At 41.3% G+C, this 24,189-nt stretch overlaps 1 protein-coding gene across 1 annotated transcript in view; it reads left to right on the forward strand.

Annotated features, from left to right (window-relative positions):
• LOC110974906 (zinc finger MYM-type protein 3-like) overlaps positions 1 to 24,189 on the forward strand; it is a 144,679-nt gene that overhangs the window by 68,117 nt on the left and 52,373 nt on the right. Inside the window, exons 9-12 of the mRNA XM_087146662.1 lie at positions 3,320 to 3,565; positions 6,267 to 6,479; positions 10,661 to 10,969; positions 21,841 to 21,940. Of these exons, the coding sequence (XP_087002788.1) occupies positions 3,320 to 3,565; positions 6,267 to 6,479; positions 10,661 to 10,969; positions 21,841 to 21,940 (868 nt within the window). The remainder of the gene's footprint in view (positions 1 to 3,319; positions 3,566 to 6,266; positions 6,480 to 10,660; positions 10,970 to 21,840; positions 21,941 to 24,189) is intronic.

Consider the following 24,189-nt stretch of genomic DNA (forward strand, 5'->3'; position numbering starts at 1 on the left):
CACCACTCAAGCGTGATGCATGCATGCCGCGATGTGTGCCTTGCCCTGTCCCCCTTTTTGGTTTGCATTCGTCCGTTTCTTAACCTTTTTCATTTGTGTAATTTCACTTGCTTTCCATTAAAAACTAATCCGTGTTAGCGTATAGCCCGCAACGTGTGACAGAGAATCAAAAACGGAAGCAAAGTTTGAAGAGACAATGTACCAGGTTGAACATTCGGTCCGATTCATGGTCGTCACGTCAGTAGAACTCCGCACCCCAAAACACCGCAGGGTTACAGGCATGCCGCCCCAGCATGCCACACTGCCACGCCACACTGCCACAGAGCGCATGCTCAGCAAGCTAGCACATGCGCAGTACCGAACTCAGTGACCTTTCGGGCGAAAAGGTGGATCAAGCACTAGTGGGAAGGCGACTTGTGGTTTTGTTGTGGTAAGATAACGATCACAACAAAATGCTGGATCAAGATCCACCTTTTCCCAATTCAAGTGGGAACGCGCTGTGAGTTGAGAGAAAAAGGAGCACTTTGCTGAGGTTTTCTTAACCATGGAAGAACAAAGGCATGCCCACACTGTGTAACATGTGAAACAGGCATGTGTGGGTAGGCCTTCCTGGGGTTAAGGCAACAATTTCTTTAGTTGAAATTTGAGACCAAGTTGTGGTGACAATAATTTGTCACAAGGTCACAGTGGTTAAAACAAGACACTTTTGTTTGTGATCCAAAGTTAAACCTGTAGGTTTTGGCATGGGCTTGAAGGGGCATTTGCATTTGTCAACACATCATTCTTTTCATATATGTTTTCATATATGTATTGTTGTCCTCATGTTTTTCAGACATGCACTTTGGGTTCACACATGGTAGAAGAGTTCTGTATTTGAAGTGATAGCCAGTAAGCCTTGCCTAGAACTTCCATGTACACATGCAGCAATGCCACACTGCATGATCATGACTCAAAGTGCAACATTAGTGAATGCACATATGACACACTATCAGACCCAATTGCACAATCATGGCTGTAATTTATCAAAACATTTGGGATTGGGCTTGTTTAACCAGTTGTTTATTATTATCATTTAAAAAAATTATTAGGTTGCTTGACTTTATTTAAAACTACAAAAATGTACTACCTGTTGGAATGCTTTGTTACATACCGGTAGATTCAAATTCTTAATGTCAACCCATATTTGCTCCTGCACTTTGCACCAGGCAAGCAATTTTAGATTGATTCGCATTTGTTAGTGAAAGACTCTGATATCAAACCTCAATCTTGATTAACCCCAGCCCTCATTATTCTCCAATGACAGCAAAAGTTATCGCTTACTGAATACATGAGATTCCACAAACCAGAAAGTTGTTTTCGATCGCTCCTGAGATTGATAAAGTCCATTTGAACTCACTTCTGCTCAGTTTTGTGGACATGTATAGTTGTGCTCAAAATTATTCATACATTTGGGAAAATAATATACTTTTCTAAATTCTTCATTTGTAAAAGCTATTATGTAGGTACTTCCTCTATATTTTTTGTCTATTTGTTGCAATTGATGTATTTGTGTTGGCTAAACTTCTTTTGCATTATAATAGATATAGCCCAGGCTTCTTTTTTTCTCCCGGTCAAAATTATTTATACCCCAGGTTTTCATAGTCCAAAATCTCTTCTTAATAGTAAACAGCGTGATCTTTATTCTTGATGACTGTCTCAAGACGGTTCCTGTAAGTGTCCACAACCTTTCTTTATGTCTCCTGTGGGATGTTGGTCCACTCTTCCTTGGTGACAGCCTCCAGCTGGGTGAGGGTAGATGGTCTCCTGACAGTCAATCTGGTCCTCAGCTCCCTCCACAGATTCTCTATTGGATTTAGCCTCCGTCAGGACTTTAACTTGGCCATTCCAGTACATTGTCCTTGAATCACTGCTTTACTACTTTGGTGGTTTGCTTGGGGTCATTGTCCTGCTGATACGTCCAATCAGGTCCAAGCTGGAGTTTCTCAGCAGACGCTTTCACATTGTTATCGAGGATCTTGATGTAATCCTCCTTTTTCATGATGCCCTGGATCTTAATGAGGTTCCCGGTGCTACTAGCAGAGAAGCATCCCCATAGCATTATGATGCCACCACCATGCTTTACGGTTGGGTCTGTGTTCTTCAGCTCGTATGCTTCTGCTTGCTTCCTTCAGACGTAAGCAATATCCATGTGTCCAAACAATTCCATCCTTGTCTCGTCAGACCACAGGACTGATGACCAAAAGGTAGGATCTTGGTTCAGATGTGCCAGACTCCTTAATTCCAAGTATGGATTTGCACCAGGGAGATGTTAATTTTAGATTTTGCCCTGCCCGACACATATTACATGTAGTTATTAATACACGTTGTGCAGGGCAAAAATCTAAAATTAATTAAGAGGCTCCTTATGTTTCTTCCTGGGAAGTGGTGTCTTCCTGGACACGCGTTTGTGGAGCCCTCTTTTATGCAATACTCACTGGATGGTTGCCCGTGACATCTTCGTCCCTGCTTTGTCAATTGTTTCAATTAGGGCCTTAATTGTGATCTGGGATTGTTGTTGGCCTCTCGGTAGATTTTTCTGGTGAGTCTAGGGGATACAGGTACTTTGCACTTCCTGCCACGTCCATTGAGGTTTTCACTGTGTGAACTTCTTATGCTCCCTGATAATACTCTGAACTGTTGCAACTGGGACCTCATATTGCTTGGAAATTGCCTTGCAGCCTTTGCTTTCTTTTTGGGCATTCACAATATGCTGGCTTATATCCTCACTGAGTTCCTTCTTGGCCATGGTGACGAGTAACTGAGAATGATCTGAAAACTTTTCCTCTTTTTATACTCACTGAAGGAGATGGCATTTCATCAGAATCTTGAACACAGTGTCATCAAGAGAAGGTATTTATTCTCCTGGAACATCTTGAAATAGCTTCATGCCAAAGATTCTTGCAGTCATAGAAAATGAAAATAAGCAGTATGAATGAAAAAATATTATTTCTCGGGATTTTGTCTGGGGTATGAATACTTTTGACCAGGAGCGAAAAAGAAAGCCAGGCCGTATCTGTTATTATGTAAATGAATTGTAGCCAACATGCGTGTGCCGTGTGGGTTTGTGTATTGCAACAAATAAACAAAAGATATAGTGGAAGTACAAAAGGAAGAAATTAAAAAAGTATGTTATTTTTCAAAGGGTATGAATAATTTGAGCACAACTGTACATGTGGCATGGACTTGGATGAGTTAAGGGACTGTAAAACTGATTTTATGCAGCTGTTAGCATTTCAATGTAATTTTTACTCTCTAAAAAAACCTTTTTGTGTGTTTGCAGGCCAAGCATGTGATCAGTCTTCAAGGCAAACTGAACGGCTTGTGTTCTACCGACTGTTTCACACAATTCAAAGAAAAGAACCAGTTAGCATTTTCACTGTGTAGCCAGTGCAGTGCTTTATGCTCTAATCAAAAGATGATGAGAAGCATTGAAATAGAGGGCAAAGTACATCGCTTCTGTAGTATGAGATGCTTCAAGATGAAACTCAAACGTTCCATGAGCACCATAGCATGTGCTGCCTGCAAGGTACTTTATTTTTCTTTATCCTTCTACAAAAAGGGTGTATTTAGCCAATACCTTTGGCTGGAAAAGTTTGTCTCTTAGACTGATGTATTGTAGTTTAAGAGTTCACTAAAGACCCACTTCAAGTGCAAATAGTAACCATGCCTGTCAACTGTTCCAATTAATCGGAACTGTTCTGATTTTTTAGTTTAAAAAGGCCTAAAAATTGGAACATTGTAATTTTCAAAGTTTTGGGGAGAGAACAAAATCTAAAAAAATATTTTCTTGCAAATTACTGTACACTGTCTAAGAAGTTCGCTTGCCCTCATCGCACAACACGTACAATATGCTTGGAAGGGTTAATCTCTGCTAGTTGTGTCCATATTACTTTTTTGTAGCAGCCACAACCATAGATTCGTGCCTGATTTCAAGCCGCAGCCAACTAATATGGACACAACCCTTGTGAAGGAAGCACAGACACCGAAAGCATTGTGGGAAGCTAAATGATTTGCTCATGGGCAATTTCGCCGATAAAAACTTGTCTATCCAGTGAGGACTTAAGAAATTGCAGCCTGCGTCAAAGAAATAAGCTCTTCCCAGCACCTTGTTTGGGCATAAGAGACAAAAAACTGGAAAATAAATAAAGTCATGGTGCTTTTTATGTCTGTGTATAAGTTTCACTTGAAGAGTATGAAGTTTTTGTTATCTGTAAAGCATACTCATGTATTCTGCATTTATTCATTTACTATGAGGTATTTTCCCCCCATCTATTTTCATGCCACTGTGAACAGGGCTGTGCACGTATATGACTAATCCACCATGTTGTTTTTTTGAAAGTTGTTTTGTATACCAACCTGACCAATGAATGTGACTTGTGTACATGAAGAGTTTATGCAGTGTTGACACAGTTTATCATGTTCATTCATAAAAATCGCCAGTGGGGGATTGAGTTGGCGGTGGTACAAACTTGTTTTAGAACTTCTGTAAGTTTATGCCTGTAGTCAGGTTTTTTGGCAAAGCCAATGCAATTTTTTGTTTGTGTTTTTGCACTATGTGCTGCAACATGTAAGAAAAGCATCCTGTAACGTGGAAACACCCATGCAATCCATTGCAGGCTGCTAGAACAAGCCTTGTGATTGGTCAGATTGCACGAGATTGTAATGTAATAGGCTGTCCAAATATGGCAATACTCCAGACTGTACATGTATATAGCTCTGCCTGGATCCCACCAGGGGCCCTGAGGCAAGCCCTTGGATTGTACTCATTGGGGACTTTGCGCCAACTTATTTGCATTGCATGCACACTGGTCGTTCTGTTTTTCTGACTTTCCCATGACCCATGTTGGAGGGTGATTATTATAGTGACTCAGTAACGTCACACCTTGAAATTTTAAATTTAATTACATCTTTGTAGATCAATAGATGTCAATCTGAGTTAAAAAAATTTTTTTTTACAACTGTAAAGAAAGAATGTTTCTTGAATTTAAGTAGCTCATAACTGTATTTGCAAACCATGTATTTATTACCCAGCTATTTAATAGAAAATGTTCATTTTGATTTGATATCATTGTATGGAAGAGACATGTTTTAAATCCATTTATCAGAACTCAAAAATGCCACTACTTCCCAAGAATACAAGTGTAACTTGGGATATTTTTCCAAATTTTTATTCAGATCATCAGCCATGTCAGCGTAGTAATTGATGGGAGGAATAATGTGACTATTAACCACTTCCTGGCGCAGCAGTTATCAATGTTGATGATGCTTGGCTGGGATATTTATCATTTTCTCTGTTTTCAAAATTCTTTAAAAATTCCTATCTTCATTTACTGGACACTTATAAACACATGCAGGACTATCTGGTGGCCCCTCTAGCCTGACTGACAAAATCTATTGATGCTTGAGTATTTCAGCCAGGCCTGCAGCCTTGTAAAAAGAGCGCAGATTGTGCGGTGTTATATAACTTTCTTTTGTTCACGAACCTGGCTCAGTGCGCTGCTGACCTCTTTTCAATGGGGCCAGATTAGCATGCAGCAATGCTGTGTGGCTCATCGCTGCTGTAGTAGAGCGCTTTTGTCCCCGGTGGTAATCTGCTTGCTCTAAATGCCCCAAACTGTGGTATACTGTTTCAAAACGAGGCTGGATTATCTCCACTTTTGAGAGTGAAAAAATGTCGGTAATGCCCGGCAGCCTGGTCTTTTGTTCTGAGTACAGTCTTTTGTTACAAGTGCTATTCCCTTTGTCCGAGTTCGGAGACCCCGACCATGCATGTAAAACATACGTGTCCGGACCCTGGCAGGAAGCGGTTAAGCTAGCTTCCATGCAGCAGATGTTGCAGCGTAGTTTGCAGATAAAATTTCTCCTGCAAAGGTTTTGTACAAGTTAAAATATAGCAAGCATACTTTCATTCTTTCATTTTGATCACCCCACACATGAAAAAGATGCAGCAGATGTAAAAATCGAAACTTGTACCCGGTATAGGTGGGAAAAATGGTTTCCAAGTTTTGTGGTACCACCTTACTTGGTGTTAGCAACTCATTCCAATTCTCATTGACTCTTAGCCATTATACCATGACAGCATTAAAATGAAAGAAATTGGACTTTTCCTAATATCCATATATTGATAAAGTGAACATAATGATGTCTTTGAAGTTCATATATTCTTTTGAAAGAAGTGATGATATTTAATTCTGAAAAAGCTTTTTATTCCTTCAATTTTGATACAGAAGCCTAACTGGGCCCAGAGCATGATAGAGGAATGGAATGGCACAGAACTTGTGCGATTCTTTTGTTCTACAGCATGTCTTGGCAAAAGAGAAACCATACCCTTCACATCTACTCAAAATGTGACTGTGCCAACAAATAAGACCTCAATACCACCACTTGGGAAGAGTCAGCCTTCATCCCTGAAGCAGCAGAAGCCTCAGCAATCACAGCAGGTAGCTATTGCAAATGCCATTAACATTCTTCTGTTTTCGAAGTCCCACCGATGAAGTCGAAGGGGCATATTGTTTCCACCTTGTTCTTCCTTGGGTGGGTGTCCAGGATATTCTTGTCAGGGTTTTAACTTAAAAAATATGTTGCATGTGAACCTTAATTTGGTTTATGGGTTGGTCTCAGTGATCTTAAGAAACCTATTGGATTTTGGGCTCAAAGTTTCAAGGTCACAGTGACTAAAACAGTAGAAATCTTGTTGATGTAATAACTTAATAATGTTTTGCATAGGAGTGTCAAATGTGGCATGTGCATTATTTTTGGCAATCGCTAAAGCTTATTGCATTTAAACCCATAAAGGTCAAGTGTCACAATGGCTAAAACAAGACAAATCTTTGTTTGTGATCCAAAAAACTAAAGTGCGGGTTTATGCATGGCTTTGATAGGGTATTTCTGTTTGTTAACACTTTAGTCATTTTTTGTTTATTTTGTTTTCACAAAGAAGAAAGTGCCTTTAACCTTTTGACACTAGAATGTAATGGTTTGTTCCTTGTTTGTTCTTGAGTTGTATAAAAATGGTAATATAACCATTCCAGATCTGGAGTAAAGTTCATTTCTGTGAAGAAATATCTCTGGCAATCTTGCCCACAAAATAACTTTGATGGCAAATTTTGCCATTTCAAGATGCAATTTTGCATACCTTAACCATGTCCAAATTTAATGATTGAGTTGGGACATTTAGTGACGGTCTTTGGTGATTTGGATTGGGGACCTGGGTCCAAAGGACAATAGAAAATTACCTAAATTTCTTACTTACATGAACAAAAACTGGCCTAACCTAATACTGGCCGTAAATGCCCCCGTACTGACCAGGACATTTGCAGCGTGGGTTTCACACATTGGTATACCAGCTCAGTCGCTTTTCTTATGGCATTATGAAACAGGGCCATGATGCACACATGTGTTTGTTTGATATGAATGTATTTAATCAGGAAGAATCAAAATCTTTACAAATAAAGTAGCTTGGTTAATTCAAACGGAGGTGTTGTGAAACAGCATAATAGTCAAGGATATGTACCTACCAACTTGACAATGATATCTGCCGATCCCCAGGTCTGAAAAAACATTATTTGTAGGAATAGTTTTTTAGTTCAGAAGTGCTGCAAATTATACTGCTGTGTTGCGATGTTGCACAATTTTGTACATGTATGACCCTTTCTGTGAAAATGAGTCATAAGGCCTTTTTCAGAAATTTTATTTTGGTTTACATTATGAAGAGCAAGCTCGGCTCTTTGTGTTGAGGCATTACTACATATGTATTTTGGCATCTTAAGGGAAAGTGAAGTGTGTGCATGAAATATGTGCAGTACCCATTTATTTCCATGGTGCATGAATTTTTTAACCACTTGCTACCAGGTGGTTTGAAAAATGCAGTTGTATTAAAAATTCAGTGCACATAATTGGGACTTTTCAAGATTTTCAGTTTTCAAAAATCTTCAGAAATTCATCATTTCAATTATAGGATGTTTACACCCACACGAATTACGGTCTGGTGGCCACTCTAGTCTGACTGACAAATCTATTGACGCCAGAGTATTTCAGCCAGGCCTGCAGCCTTGTAAAAACAGCCCAGATTGAGCGTTGTTATAGAACTTTCTTTTGTTCATGAACCTGGCACAGTGCGCTGCTGACCTCTTTTCAAGAGGGGCCAGATTAGCGTGCAGCAGTGCTGTGTGGCTCATTGCTGCAGTGGTGGAGCGCTTTTGTCCTTGGTGGTAATCCGCTCGCTCTAAATGCCCCCCTCCCAAAAAAAGGCTGGATTATCTCCTCTATTGAGAGTGAAAAAATGTTGGTAATGCCCAGCAGCCTGGTCTTTCGTTCCGAGTACGGTCTTTTGTTACAAGAACCAGTTCCCCTTTTCCGATTTCGGACACCCCGGCCACATGTACAAAATATATGTGTCCGGCACTGAAAACCCCGGGGGCAAGTGGGTAAAGGTTTGTCACTTAAAAGAGGCAAGTTGAGACCCATATTTCACCGAGCAGATCACATTTAACTCCTGATGTGGAATTTGAAGCGCCATAGCAAAAGAAGCATTTTTGACATTCACAAGCATGACTACTTCACCCAATCATCTTCATCCTGTGAAGGGTCACTGACAATTTAATTTTTATTTAGGCTATTATTATTATTTTCATTACCGAAAATGGGTCACTTGGGAGACATTCCCTTAGGAACGTGACCAAAATTTTTCAAACTTTACCGTCCCATAATTCAATATTCCCAAATCCGATCTTAACCAAACTTTGCATGTTTTCCTTTCAGACCCTAATCTATCATCTCTCAAAATGTAGACATTAAAAATTTTCCTCCTTTTGGTAGTTGGAGCATTAGGGAGTCATTGAAATGTCCCCCTAATGACCGATGTCTCCTTAATGTCGAAAAATTTACCACAAAATGTCTCCCAAGTGACCTATTTGGAAATCTATTTCCAAATAGGTCACTTGGGAGACATTTCAATGTCTCCCTAATGCTCCAACTACCAAAAGGAGGAAAATTTTTAATGTCTACATTTTGAGAGATGATAGATAGGGTCTGAAAGGAAAACATGCAAAGTTTGGTTAAGATTGGATTGGGGAATATTGAACTATGGGACGGTAAAGTTTGAAAAATTTTGTGCACGTTCCTATGGGAATGTCTCCCAAGTGACCCATTTTCAGTAAATATTCCTCTTTTTATTATTATTATTTTTAAGAACACATTAAGTTTTACTCATTGTTTTGGCCAACAGGGCAAAGGCTGTCACAGGCAGTCACCATTATTAAGAGGATTTCACTATTGTGATGCATGTTATACACTAATCAAAGCGATGTTCAAAGATTAAGAATACCTTCGGGATTATTTCAAGGTTACAACAGGTGCAATAGGCTGTGTCCTCTTTGTGTCTAGCAATATAATTAACATGAATATGGTTAAAAAGGTATTGAAAAGAAACCTACCTTACCCAATTACAGTCTTTCTATACGGGTGACAAGACCATCTTCCAAAAATAACATGAAAAAAATCATACAGTTTTCCCATTTACGATAAAAATTCCCAAAATGGGCTTCTGTGATTCTCTTTTAGCCGATTTCAGAAACACTCATTATTTACATGTTTTTATGATATTCTGGTGACCCCAAAAGGTCATAGGGAAATATGGATGTAAATAGTGTGCATCTTCACGTGTGAGTCTCGAAGTAGAGGCATGTTCTTCCATGGTTCTTGTCCAGTACGTTACTGGTCCATCCATCCAGTTTTAAGTGCATGATTTTTAGTATTTTGTCATAAAATAAAATAAAATACACCCCAGTCTTGTGTAGTTTGTAGTTTCAGACAGGAATCTCAAACACTGGAACTTGATCTTGACATTTCTGAATGTGCAAGAATGCGTTGAATGGATTGTCCCTGGACAACACATTAAGGGTACATTTTAATTCTTCGTGGTTTTCACAGATAAGTAAAATTACAAGGATTTTGTGAGACTGCGCTTCAAATTTAGAAAAGTGACGCATAAGCCTCACTGACTGCTTTGCTTTTGTTGTGTCACTGCTGCTGATGTACGGGGCTGTGCCACCAGGTTTGGTATCCCCACAGCCCTGCAACGCAGACAATTTCCATACAGTTGTCCTCATTCAGTCATCTTTTCACCTATTTGAAAAAATGTACTGAATTTTGTATTGTTTTGAGGGGAGTTTTGGTTTAAGTCATCTGGTACAAACATTTTGACTTAAAACATTAAATGAATCCAACACATATTGATTTTCACTCGTAGTCAACCACATATACACAAAATGTATATAGTTTGCTTATTTATCCCCAAATGATCATTGTTTATAAATCTAAAGGTGAAAATTTGTGTTTTAAATGACCAAAATCATTCTTATAGAAGTTTTGAAAAAGGACATGTGGAGATTGTTTTGGTTCACCTTTTGAGAAATATGTCAGTTGCAAAATTTCAGTCTATTGTCATCTGAAGATTTGTCAGCATCATGCAAAAGTTCCCAATGTTTTGAAAGAGGTGATTGAACTTCACATATAAAGTTTGTAGTGTTCTTTTGTACATTACAAAAATTTTTCAAAAGGACAACTATTAAACAATAGTTGATTTCATAAAATCTTCAATTTCTTGTTTATTGTCCAACAGACCTCCCAAGGTAGTGGAGCACGTCTGACTTCAGCAGGTGGAAACAAATGTGACCATTGCTCCAAGCAGCAGCGCCCTCAATATCATCTGACTATGTCAGATAATAGCATTCGCAACTTCTGTTCCTATGGATGTGTGATTGCTTTCCAAGCCCAGTTTAATGTACCTCCAGTTACTCTTCCTCAAGAGACTTTACAGCTAACATGTAGCCAATGCCATCAAGGTTTCTCCAACAAACCACTGCCTTTAGAGTTCAAAGGTGCTGTCAATGTTTTCTGTGCACAGAATTGCATGGATGAATTTAAGAGGGTATGTAGTTTATTTTGATTTTACGTAAATTTTCAAAGCAGGAATATTCGTTTGGGATACACAGATGCACTTTGGTATGCTTGTAATAGCAAGTGTGATATCTGACATGTAAGGGCACAAGTACACAAAGAAAGCCCGAGAATCGTCCACACAAATACTGAATGGACAGTACTTGGGGGAAGAAAATTTGCTCTCTCTGAGATCAGTGTGAAATTCATGTCATATGATTGGGGGGAGATTATATTACCTTCTTGGCCAACATACAACCTTTTTTTTGCTGTACACAAGATATTACAGATCCTAACTGTAGGTTTTGCTTTGCCCTCTGCATTGTTAAGCATGCAGAGTGATATAAGCAGAACCAATGGGCACAGTTGCAATATGATTTTCCTTTCTCATCCCGGCATACACTGGAATGGATATACAGCTGCAATATGATTTTCCTTTCTTATCCCGGCATACACTGGAATGGATATACAGCTGCAATATGATTTTCCTTTCTTATCCCGGCATACACTGGAATGGATATACAGCTGCAATATGATTTTCCTTTCTCATCCCGGCATACACTGGAATGGATATACAGCTGCAATATGATTTTCCTTTCTCATCCCGGCATACACTGGAATGGATATACAGCTGCAATATGATTTTCCTTTCTCATCCCGGCATACACTGGAATGGATATACAGCTGCAATATGATTTTCCTTTCTTATCCCGGCATACACTGGAATGGATATACAGCTGCAATATGATTTTCCTTTCTCATCCCGGCATACACTGGAATGGATATACAGCTGCAATATGATTTTCCTTTCTTATCCCGGCATACACTGGTATGGATATACAGCTGCAATATGATTTTCCTTTCTTATCCCGGCATACACTGGTATGGATATACAGCTGCAATATGATTTTCCTTTCTTATCCCGGCATACACTGGTATGGATATACAGCTGCAATATGATTTTCCTTTCTTATCCCGGCATACACTGGTATGGATATACAGCTGCAATATGATTTTCCTTTCTCATCCCGGCATACACTGGAATGGATATACAGCTGCAATATGATTTTCCTTTCTTATCCCGGCATACACTGGTATGGATATATACAGCTGCAATATGATTTTCCTTTCTTATCCCGGCATACACTGGTATGGATATACAGCTGCAATATGATTTTCCTTTCTTATCCCGGCATGCACTGGTATGGATATACAGCTGCAATATGATTTTCCTTTCTTATCCCGGCATACACTGGAATGGATATACAGCTGCAATATGATTTTCCTTTCTTATCCCGGCATACACTGGTATGGATATACAGCTGCAATATGATTTTCCTTTCTTATCCCGGCATACACTGGTATGGATATACAGCTGCAATATGATTTTCCTTTCTTATCCCGGCATACACTGGTATGGATATACAGCTGCAATATGATTTTCCTTTCTCATCCTGGCATGCACTGGTATGGATATCTGCACATGCTGTTGCTTCACTGCCTTTCTTCAGTTAAGGGCCAGTTTCCTGCTGGTATCCTGCTCTGTACAATGTTAAAATGTTACCTGACTACCTGTCAGCCACATGCTGCTGCAGTAGTAGGTACCGGTAACACGTACATGTTCTACATGTAAACAGAACCTGTTTGACACAGTTTAACCAAGGATTAGGTCTTGGGCCTGACCAAGACCCATCAAGATACCAAAATATAATGCTGTCCTCTGCTAGAATTTTTTGTTCATCACAACAGCTAAACACAACTTACATAGTTAACTGCATCACAACAGCTTAACACAACTTACATAGTCAACAATATTGAAAAAGAAGTTAAGGGACACATGGTACACTGCAAAAGCTCTTACGTCTTTCATAATTGTGTAAGAAAACATGTAAATGCAACATTTCAAGATGAGAAAAAGGTTTGTTAGGGGTGCTTTGTGAAGACAGAAAGACAGTAGGATTTATATTTTTATTTTTTTGAAATTTGTTTTTCTAATTTGCAGATAAAAATTTTAGGTCGGTCGGTGGAGAAACCAGAAACATTAGTTTTTGAGGGGTCTTACTGTAAAGTAGGACAGGCGTTGGTATTTGTATAGTTAAAGCAGACAAGGTTTCCTTTGTCAGATGTTAAAAAAACAGGCTATACCTACTTACGTATGAAAACACCTTACTGCCCAAATGCTAAACTGACAATTATTGAAACTTTAGTCAAGATTCTGTATTGGCAATTTGGTATTAAATACACACAGTAAAAATAAATGCAATAGTAGAATAGTGTAATTCCAGATTCAAGGATTAATCACTGTAACAGTAACAATAGATTGAGAATGAAAAAGCAGTCTGTATCACATTGTTTTCATATTGTGCGTAAATATATGTTAATGTAACCCGTGGTTCACATTTCAAAATAGCAAGAACCAAATTTTGGATTAATTAAATTCCCTTTTGAAAAGGCCCTTGACCTCACACAATTCAGGATTTATGTACAAAAGAGATTTTGCTTTATTGGAGGGAATAGACAAGCCTATCAATATGAGAAATATGCAGAGAGCACCAATTCAGATGGCCGTAAATTAAAAAACGAGATTTACAGAAAATGCAGGATCCTGTTAAGTTGGAGTACACGTTGAGCTCAAGAAAAACAAAATGGTGCCAAAGTTCTAGATGTACATGTAGACATGAGTTGCGACAAGTTGTTCCAAGGTGGAAGAACAGGAGTCCGTCATGTTGTGTAGCCAGTTGGCCAAAGTGATGAGCAAAAGTTCAGCAGAAGAAATGTAATGCAAAGGTGTACTTGGGGATCTTGCACAATATATATCTCTTGGTGGCTGAGTTGCCTGGGGAGAGCTGTTCATGTGGAGTGCAGATATTCTCCTCCAGACCCTCTTTCAGAACATTCAGTGCAGTAACTAAGACAGCATAGTGTTCCATGTCTCATTACTATTATAAAAACACATACGAGGTCAGACCAACACATCCGACTTTCTATGGTTCACACGCTTTGATAACTGTACATTGTGTCTGAACCTCAAAATAAAATACCATCTTGCATGTAAGTTAACATGTAAAGTGAAAATATATTTGAGGCACTGACTTAGAACAAATCTTAAAACTAGACAGGATTACCCTAGGAATACATTTCTCAGTCCCACATACAGTCAAACCTCGTTAATAAGAGGTCCTTTGGACTTGGCAAATTACCTTGTTATAACAGGAACGGTGTATTATCAGGATTGAAAACAATGACTAACAAAAGGTTTGGGACCTAAAAATGTCCTTGTAACAGTGCTGTTAAAGAGGTTTTACTGTATGAGGTAGGAATCAATTGGTAAAAACTCCAACTCTTAATCAGACTGGTTATATATAGGTATATATGAAAACAAAGTCTAAAGCCTGACCAAGATACAATTCATGTCTATAACTTCTGATGAATTTAGTGCATATCAGAATCTATCGAATATTCACAAACCCTGTTCAAATAAACCACAGTCATCAGAAAAGCATTACAAAAGCATCAATCCAAACTGTAGGACTACAGTAAGTCTATCGCATACGCCATGGATATGATGGGTGATAAATCCTGACTTACACATATATTCAGAATCTGCTCATATTTCTCAATGCAGTGAAGGGCACAACTTATTCCCAGCCTCCACTAAGTTATAAGTGAAAGTGATTGAAAAGTACACCCCAAACCACCTCAAATAATTCAGTAAACACATGTCTTAAGTTAGATGTAAAAGCAAAGCTTTCTGAGGAAACAGCTTTTTGGATCTAGTCTTGGAACATTACTGGCTAGTGGAAATTACAAGATGCATGTACCAAAACCTTCTACATTATAAATTTGCTTGGACTTCTAAAAAATATCCCAAAGTCCAGACTTCATAAAATAAATTGCTAAACTTCTTTTCACAATTTACAACAAGAGTCACAGTGAAAAAATGCAATGGCTAAACCCTAGAAAAGAAACACAATAGTATGAAATGATATAAATAGGAACTCAAAACTTAGATAGAGAGCCAACACTCATGAAGGGGAAGACTTGGATGTTTAGGTCTTCTGGTCCAAAGAAAAATAATGCAGAGCACAGACAAAATTTGGCAGGCATGTAGTCAGCACGATAGCAAAGGTTGGGAATGCCGGGCTTGCTAAAACTCTGAACACTAAAGGGAACATTAAAGATAAACTGAAGGAAGAGCAGGCTATTTGACAAAAGGAATAGGCAGTAGATCAAAGGTTCACCACTGGAACACTGCTTACCGGTAGAAAAGTCGAAAGCTCAGAAAAGAACAAGTACAGTCTGCAAAAGGAAAACAATTTGAAATTATAACCCAAGACCTCTTTTGGGACGAGGTAACATTAAAACACTGTGTAAACTTTGGGTCTTGAGAAAGGAAGGCAGAAAATATGCATGCCCAGATACAATGCAAAGCCATTAAATTTTTGAGATTTTTTTAGTTCATATTGACTTCCTAATTCTTACATGCTGTTGTACTAACTTGTCATAATTGTTTTCTTTATTGTAACATAATACTTAGTTTTAATGTACATGCAAAAAGAGGCATCAGTTTTTGTGGGTTTAAAAGTCCAGCTTGCATGACCCCTTTTATGTCATGGATGAAATATGTCTCTGATTTATTTATATGTATCTATGTATGTGTGAATGTGTGAGAAGGAAATTTTACCATCTCTTCTGCCTCCGAGTTTCAACTTAACCCTCAAAGAGCCTAGTTATTTTGGCACGTTTCATGGGGGGGTTCTGCCCCCAAGACTTGGCTGTGCTTGTTTTCAATTACTGAAACTTATATTGAAAATTATACTGAAACTTGGGCATAGAAACAACCTCTTTATCATTTTAAAGATGTGAAGTTTGAACTCAATCAGACATGTGGTTTTGTTATTTAAAATTCAAAGCCGCAGTGGAAAAAGTATACTTTTTTGGCTGACCTGTCCCTGAAAAATGTGTGCTATGCAAGGACATTATGTTCTATTTTCACAATACTGGTGTCAAAATAATAAAGCAGAGTCACTCTACAAATTCTTATCTTCTTCTTTCGACCTACCCCAAACAGTCGCTAAATATGCAAATTCCTTTGCGTCTGATTCAATTCGCTAAATCTTCTGATCAACCGTAGTGTGCCTTCATGTCCCATGACACACAGCGGAATGGCCGCCATGTTCGTCCTTTTCCTTAGCGTGATTCTAAACGGACGTGCCTTTTTGACATCTTCGAGTTTATTGAGTTTCCGTTTCGCTACACACCTTTGTGACATTCTGATCAAACCGTAACGTATTGTAATAAATGTACATTCTATATTTCTGAGTTTATGTGTATATTTTCTTTTTTAGTGGCATATTTTCTCTTTTCGTGTGTGTGCATTTATAGATTGTTGATTTTATGCTGTTACTGCCAAGGGATACATAGGGTCAACGGGGCGACCCTGGGATTGTTGGGGGTGCCGCCAGGCGGTGTGAACGATAGAATACCGTGGTACCCCTCTTTCCTTGATGTATTCATAGGGTCAACTGGGCGACCCAGGGTTTGTTGGGGTTCGCGAGGAAGTGCGAGCATTCCGAATTTCGCGACCCCACATTCCCCCTATAGACCGACCGGAGTCGGAGGATCGAGTGGCATCTTGCTAAACTTGTGATCCCACAGCTAATCCCTACTGGCAATACCATCTTTGGTTCAGTTCAGGGTTAGCCCATGCCATGCTTAGAGGGCCAGGGCTACACTGCGTGCGATATCCGTATGCTCAGTTCCCCAACGTAACACCAAAGCATCGCAGTCAACGATAGTGCAGAGTGGCGCTGCACTCGAGGTTGAGATTCCCCGCTTGCTGGGCCTGGGCGCAACTTTCTTGTGTCCCATTCTGGAAGCATTTTGAACGGGTGACGCCAGTCGACAACAAGCTGCCGTGGGCAACACCTGACATCGGCATGGCTCACAAGTTTACGCGCCGGAGCAGCCCCATGCCGCCAACACTGGCTACACTGGCCGCAATATCCCTGGTGCCATAGTCTTCAGACACCCTTTCAATCGGGGCACCCAGCCGTGACAAATATGCTGGCACTCCACAGAACAACACAACACACCCGGTGCGCCACCTGCTGAGACAATACCGGGCTTTGCAGGCTCATCACCGCCCGTCTCACTCCTCGCAGAAGGAGGACACATTGGCCGACATCATGTCAGTGGTCCGCATGCTCTCGGAAAAGCTCTCTTCTATAGCCAGCCGTCTAGAGCCCTTCTCTACTCCCGCAGCGACTGCCCCAGACCCGGATCCGCATCCACACCCGGATCCACATGCGCACGCGGCTTTGCATCCGCACCCGGCTCTGCATCCGCACCCGGATCCACATCCGTACCCGGATCCGCATTGGGGTTCGCATCCACATCCAAACCTGTGTTCATCGGCGATCCGATCTTCATATGATGGTTTCGCCCCTTCGACGTATCCAGGTTCCAACGCAGACTACAACTCACCTCCTGCTCCGGCCCCTTGCCACCCAAGAAGACATGATGATGTTCCTCCTTCCTCGGATCAACTGCAGATGGAGTGGGATACGCTCTCTGAAGATGAGGATATCTCCTCTGCAGTCAACCTTAACCCTCCTGAGGCGCTGCTCCGTCTTCTTCAGAAGGATATGATCCACATATTAGGCCTGCCTTCCAATCAGTCTACAGATGATTATACATGCTTCCTTCAAGCACCATCCTGCTAGGTTGCAGGGATCAACGCCGATTTTTCCCAAACTTCCACTTGACCTCTCATGTGTCAAGGTGTTTAAGGTTCTTTCCGGTGCTAAACAATGGCGTCCATACCCACCCAGGGCCTCGACTTATTTCCACTTTGCCAGGAATGACTTTGATAATTTCTTCTCTGTCCCTGAGATTCCAATGGAGGCTAAAGATAAATTTTCTTCTGATGCTCACAAACCTGCGGGAAAGTCTCCATTTAAAGACAATGACAAGTGTATTGTCGAGTCCTATTCTTGCTAAACTCGACAAAGCCTCATGACATGGCCTTCGCCGCACCTCGTTTACAGCACTTTTCTATGAGTATTTGGCCCGAGCGTGTGACGAAGATTCACCAGTAACCCCTGACCTGGCAGCTGTCGCACTTCAAGTACTTGATGAGAGTGTCAACTCTATCTTTGAGCAGTTCGTTCAGATCTCCGTTCTAGCCACTTCTGCACGTAGATCAAACGCTTTAGACTCCATGAGCATTCCCTATGAGGGAGTCAAGTCAAGACTTCAGGATCTTCCTCTTTATGGCAAAGACTTTTGCGGGGAAGACACAACACGTAAACTTGGCTTCCGTGACCTTCCACCGGTGGCTCCACCTCGCCAATCTCGTCCCGATGATTGCCGGGCTTGGCCCTTCAGACCCCCACGGCAGGAGATTTATAGTTCATTTTGCCCCTTTCTTCAACCCAGTCACCAGACGAACCGTGGCTGTCAATCCTCCTCTCGGCCTACCAAGCCACCCCAGAGCCACCCCAAAGGAAGAACTACTGAGCCTCGCTACCCCCGATCTCCAGGGGGTAGGTGTCGTTGACTTTTCAGTTTTGCCTCCGCCCGCCGATCTCAGACCGGTCGGCGGGCGACTTCAACTTTGCAGGGTCTTGAGAGAAAGTCACATTGGACAGCTGGGTGCTTGCAACCATTCACAATGGATGCGCCCTTGAATTCATAAGCATCCTTCCATCTGTACCTTCGTCCGACTCCAGTTTCTACCTACAAAAACAAATGACAGGCACTGGAGCCGAGATAGACTCTTTCCTTTGAAAAAGTGCTATCCGCCAGGTTCCCAAATCTCAAGCAAACAAAGGCTTTATCTCAACGTTTTTCCTTACTCCAACGAAAGAACTCAAAAGCTGGCAACTTATTATCAACCTCAAACTTCTAAACTGCTTTATCCGCCCGAAAAAATTTCGCATGGAGACCTTTCGGCTGGTCACCCAATCTCTACAGGTTCCGTGCTGGGCCTCTTCCATAGACTTGAATGATGCCTACCTCCACATTCCAATTCACCCTCAAAGCTACAAATACCTACACTTCCTGTACAGGGAATTCAGGGCTCTCTCCTTTGGCCTCTCCACTTCATCAAGAGTGTTCTCGAGGGTCACAAAGATCGTTGCTACTCACCTTCGAAAGCGGTACATCATGCTGTTCCAGTACCCGGACGACTGGCTGATCGTCGGCAGATCGTTCAACAAAGCAGAGGTTTCTACCCGCCTTACTTGCTACATCATAAATCGGCTGGGCTTCATCATCAACCATGAGAAGTCGAATCCCGCCCCAACTCAATACCCAACATATCCAGGGGCATCTATTAACCTTCAACAAGGCATAATCCTACCAATGACCGAACGCATCGACAATCTTCCCGACTGCGTGAAAGTCTTTTCTACCGAGCGGTCTGCTCCGGCCCGCGCCTGGCTCTGTCTCCTAGGCTTGATAGCCAGCATGGTGGACCTCATTCCCGTCTGCAGGCTGTACATGCCCCCACTGCAACTTCATCTCTTAGCACTCTACAGGCCCAAATGGGACTCAATCAATCTTCAGGTCCCCATATCTTTCATTCTCTTCAATCTTCAGTGGTGGTTAGTGAAGGAGCACCTTTCTCTTGGAGTTCCCTTCCCCAAGGTGAACCTGGAAATAACCATAACATCGGATACTTCTCATCTGGGCTGGGGAGCCTCCCTACCAACGCTTCAAGCATCAGGAACATGGGACCTCCAGTTCCAAGGGAATCACATTAATATATTGGAACATTAGGCCGTATTCAACGCACTGAAAGCTTTCTGCCCAAGCATTACAGGCAAACAGGTCCTCGTTCGCTCGGACAACTCCACAGTGGTGTTATACATCAACCACCAGGGAGGCACACATTTTTCCCGTCTTTGCCTCCTGATGAGACAGTTATTCCTTTGGGCCCAGGATTATGGCATCCACCTCCAGGCGACTCATATTCCTGGCGTCGACAACTCCATAGCAGATGCTCTCTCTCGGGGAAAGGTACGTCCCATGGAGTGGATATTGCACGCCAGTGTAGTCCAACAGATCTTCGCCGAAATAGAGAAACCGAACATCAATCTTTTCGCCTCAGCAGAGAATGCCCAACTGCAAGTGTTCTGAACCAGGTTTTATCACCCGCAAGCCTGGGCAACGAAGGCTCTTCAAATCAATTGGGAAGGGATGTCGCCCTAAGCCTTCCCTCCAATATCTCTAATACCAGCAGTTCTCTCCAAGATCGAAACGGAACACTGCCGCGTCCTTCTCATCGCTCCCTTTTGGCCACGCCAGCCATAGTTCCCTCGTTTGACAAGACTTCTCATCCAGTTACCGGTGATCCTTCCCGACAGACCAGGTCTGCTACATCAGCCGAAGTCAAGCGTGCTTCACCCTCATCCGACGTTACTACACCTGACCTGTTGGCTATTGTCAAAAAGTCCTTCAAATCAGCAGGACTTTCTGATGAAGCTGCCACAATGGCCTCGAAGAGTCCACTCCAGTCTACACGTGACATCTTTGACTCCAGATTATGACATTTTACTTCGTGGTGTTCAGAGCGAGGTTTGTTTCCGACCAAAGTTTCTGTGACCTCTGTAGCTGACTTCTTCATGCACCTGTTCAAATCAGATCTGTGTCTGACAATATTGCTCTTAAACATCTACTCCGGGGAATGTTTCTTGAGCGTCCCCCAACTAAGAGAGTAATTCCTTCATCGGACTTGTCAGCTGTCCTCTAACTGCTTGCTGGTCCTCCTGACATTTTTGTACCAGACATTACCAAACACACTGGGACTCCTTATGACAAACCATGGTGCCCGGTGCAAACTCTTAAATGGTACCTAGCCAAAACCAAAAAACTCAGAGGTGCAACTTCAAAGCTTTTCATCACCACAATAAAACCTCACCGAGCTGCAACCACAGACACTAAAGCCAGATGGGCAGTTGAGGCCATCAAGTTTTCTAGATTTGCAGAACTCTGTGGACAATGAAACAGGACGCCTCATCAAGGCTCATGATATCCGAGCAGTTTCCACATCTTGGGCCTACTTCAGGGGCGTACCAATGGAGGAAATATGTAAGGCAGCATGCTGGAAGACCCTATCTACCTTCGTCACATGCTGCCTCACCGATGTTCTACAAAAGGACTGTTCACATGGCAGAGTGGTCCTAACATCAGCCACATCAATACAGAAGGGTTCCTCATCGAAGCGGCCCACCACTAGAATGACATAACAACTCCATTATGTGGTTAGTCCGCAATAAATTTGGACAACTCCTTGTTCCTCTGGCATTCTCATCATGTAGTGCGTCCTCGCTGCACCCCTCTCCAAGGGCTCGGTGCTACTCTGCATATTTAGACTATTTGGGGTAGGTTGAAAGCAGAAGACTCCTCCCCCACAGAAATGTGGGTGAGGTCTGCTATTGAATACCTAGCTACCCCAAACAGTCGGCATCCTCCCATCCTTCCCCACTTTTGGCTTGGACGGTTTTAATACCAGAAAAGGACGACGAACATGGCGGCCATTCCGCTATGCATCATGGGACATGAGGGCACACTACGGTTGATCAAAAGATTTAGTGAATTGAATCAGACGCAAAGGAATTTGCATATTTAGCAACTGTTTAGAGTAGGTATTCAACAGCAGACCTCACCCACATATCTGTGGGGAGGAGTCTCAGCAAAAAAAAAAAATGCACTGCAGCAATATCAGAAAAAATGGGGGGGGGGCAGAATCCCCCCAATTTTTTTAAGATTGAGATCATGATGTTGCTTGACATGGAGCAATTGCAAACTATCTTGAATTTGCCTGTATTTACAACTTCTTTTGTTTTTTGTACCAAGGTTAACTCTGTTGTTGTGGAATGTGATTATTGTCATCTAGAGAAGATTCTCCATGAGCGTATTTACTTCTCAGGCGAGGCACATAGCTTTTGCAGTGAAGGTTAGTTGTCCCTTCCGTAGACTGATAGCGTCTGCTAAATCACATAAGCTATAGTGGGTATCAATCCTATAGCAAACATGGTTTCAATGTTGTTCACAAACAAGAAGCCGATTTACGGTAGAGTACCCATCACATTAGTAGTCTGAGTATGGTACGTGTACATACCGTCGGCTTTATTTTGGTAAATAATACTTATGAAACACTGTGCGTTGTTAGACTCCCATGTTTCTTAGTATTGAATACCCCCTATAGGCCTTTTTCACCCACGTAACTGTATTGCACTAAATGTAAATAATACCACCACGTGTGGACCGCCTTGGCCATGTTGATCGCACATATTCCTACAGGCAGCTTCAGCCACACGCAAGCACACGTGCAAATGCTGTATGTTTGACGAGTTTATCTTGAGTAAGTCGATTACCATCTCAACACTATCCACTCATTACCATCACAACACATGGCAGTCCAGCATGATTGGGACATCACAGGAAAAGGATCTATAGGTCTCGTGACTTAGTGGATGCAATTGGTCTATTTACCCGCAAATAATCAGAAACTTCACAGTGGGTTTTGCAGTATTTTACTCTTGAAGGGTAGCTGCAATCAATTTGTTTTAACCACTTGCTGCCAGGGACCCATTTTCGAGCACCTAGGCTTTAAACACAAAACTGTTGAGCCCAAAACCAGGACAAAAGAGCTGGGCCTTGTAACAAAAGACCGTGCTCGGCAGAAAAGACTGAGCTGCTGGGCATTACTGACATTTTTTTACTTTCAATAGTGGAGATAATCCAGCCTTGTTTTGAAACAGTATACCACGCTTTGGGGCATTTAGACTGAGTGGATTACCACTGGGGACAAAAGCGCTCCACCACCGCAGCGATGAGCCACACAGCACCGCTGCACGCTAATCTGGCTCCTTTTGAATAGAGGTCAGAAGTGCACAGTTTTGGTTTCGGGAACAAAAGAATCTTACATAACATTGCACTATCTGGGCTGTTTTACAAGGCTGCATGCCTGGCTGAAATATTTAGGAGTCAATGAAGGTTACCTGTTGGCTCAGAGTAGACACCAAAGAGTCTTTCTTGTGGGTTTAAATGTACATTAAATGAAATGATGAATTTTGGAAGAAGTTTGAAAACTGAAAATCTTGAAAATTGCTCTGTATGTGTGCACTGCATTTTATGAGCGCATGGCAGCATGTCGTTAATACAAAACTTAAAATTCCCCTTTGTGTCTCAGGTAATCTTATTTTCAATGTTTGGTTCACAGTTTCAAAGGTTATTTTACTGCCTTTGGGGGTTTTATGGTAATTAGTATTTCCATATCCACGAGCAAAACTGTGATATCCTCCTCCCAGTGGGAAAGTCTCAAAGTTACATTGGTTTGTTCACTAAAATGTCCTGCATTTTTGCAGATTTTCAAGGACTTGGATTTCTTTGCACATTCATTTTTCATGTGTATTACAATATGAAAGCACTGGACCCTCTCTCAGAAATTTTTTTTTTCTGGGTTCACAATTTGAAGAGAAACTCCTATGCACTGAACCATGTCACAGCAACAGCTCCCTCAGTTGTCCAGGAGAGCATGGAAAATTTTATATTCTTTCTAATGCATTTAACCAAGTAGGAATGTAAAGAGTGTTCATGCATAGAAGAAAATTACATAGTTGAAGAAAAATTCATCACAGCTACATTTTAAGAGTGTTTCTGTCAGAACCAGTATGCTATAAATAGTCATCACAGTTTTCTGTTGTGTAAGAATATTTTCAGAATATAGGCCGTGCAGATTATGAACTGCAGCATGCAAATATCTGGAAATTTAAAGTTGGCATATTAGCTGTACCAGCATATAAGTAGTATATATAAGTTTTTTAAAATTGACAACTTCTAGTAAATCTGTATCACCGCCACTCACATACCCAATGGCTAGTTTGTTAGAAAATTATTTCCGTCTGTTAGGGTGCATTTTAACAGTGATCATTTTACAAAAGGAAAAGTATTGGGCCAAAAACAAAGTTCATCAGGACTTTGTAGCCAGTCTGTAAAATCAGATTTATGAATCAGAATATAGATAGCTTGATCAAATTTCACCTTTTGTAATATTTGAGATAACAATATTGCTCCCATAAGTAGTATGTGAAGGAGAGTTTCAGACCAACCACTTTTCCTCGTATACCTCATTGACCCCCTGAATACCACATCGACTTTTTCCAAAACTACCCAAAAACCACCCTAAAACCCCTCTTCCCG

The sequence above is a fragment of the Acanthaster planci genome, linkage group LG15, assembly GCF_054643075.1.
Source record: "Acanthaster planci isolate LZ-2023a linkage group LG15, COTS_SCS, whole genome shotgun sequence".
In the NCBI taxonomy this organism is placed as follows: domain Eukaryota; kingdom Metazoa; phylum Echinodermata; class Asteroidea; order Valvatida; family Acanthasteridae; genus Acanthaster; species Acanthaster planci.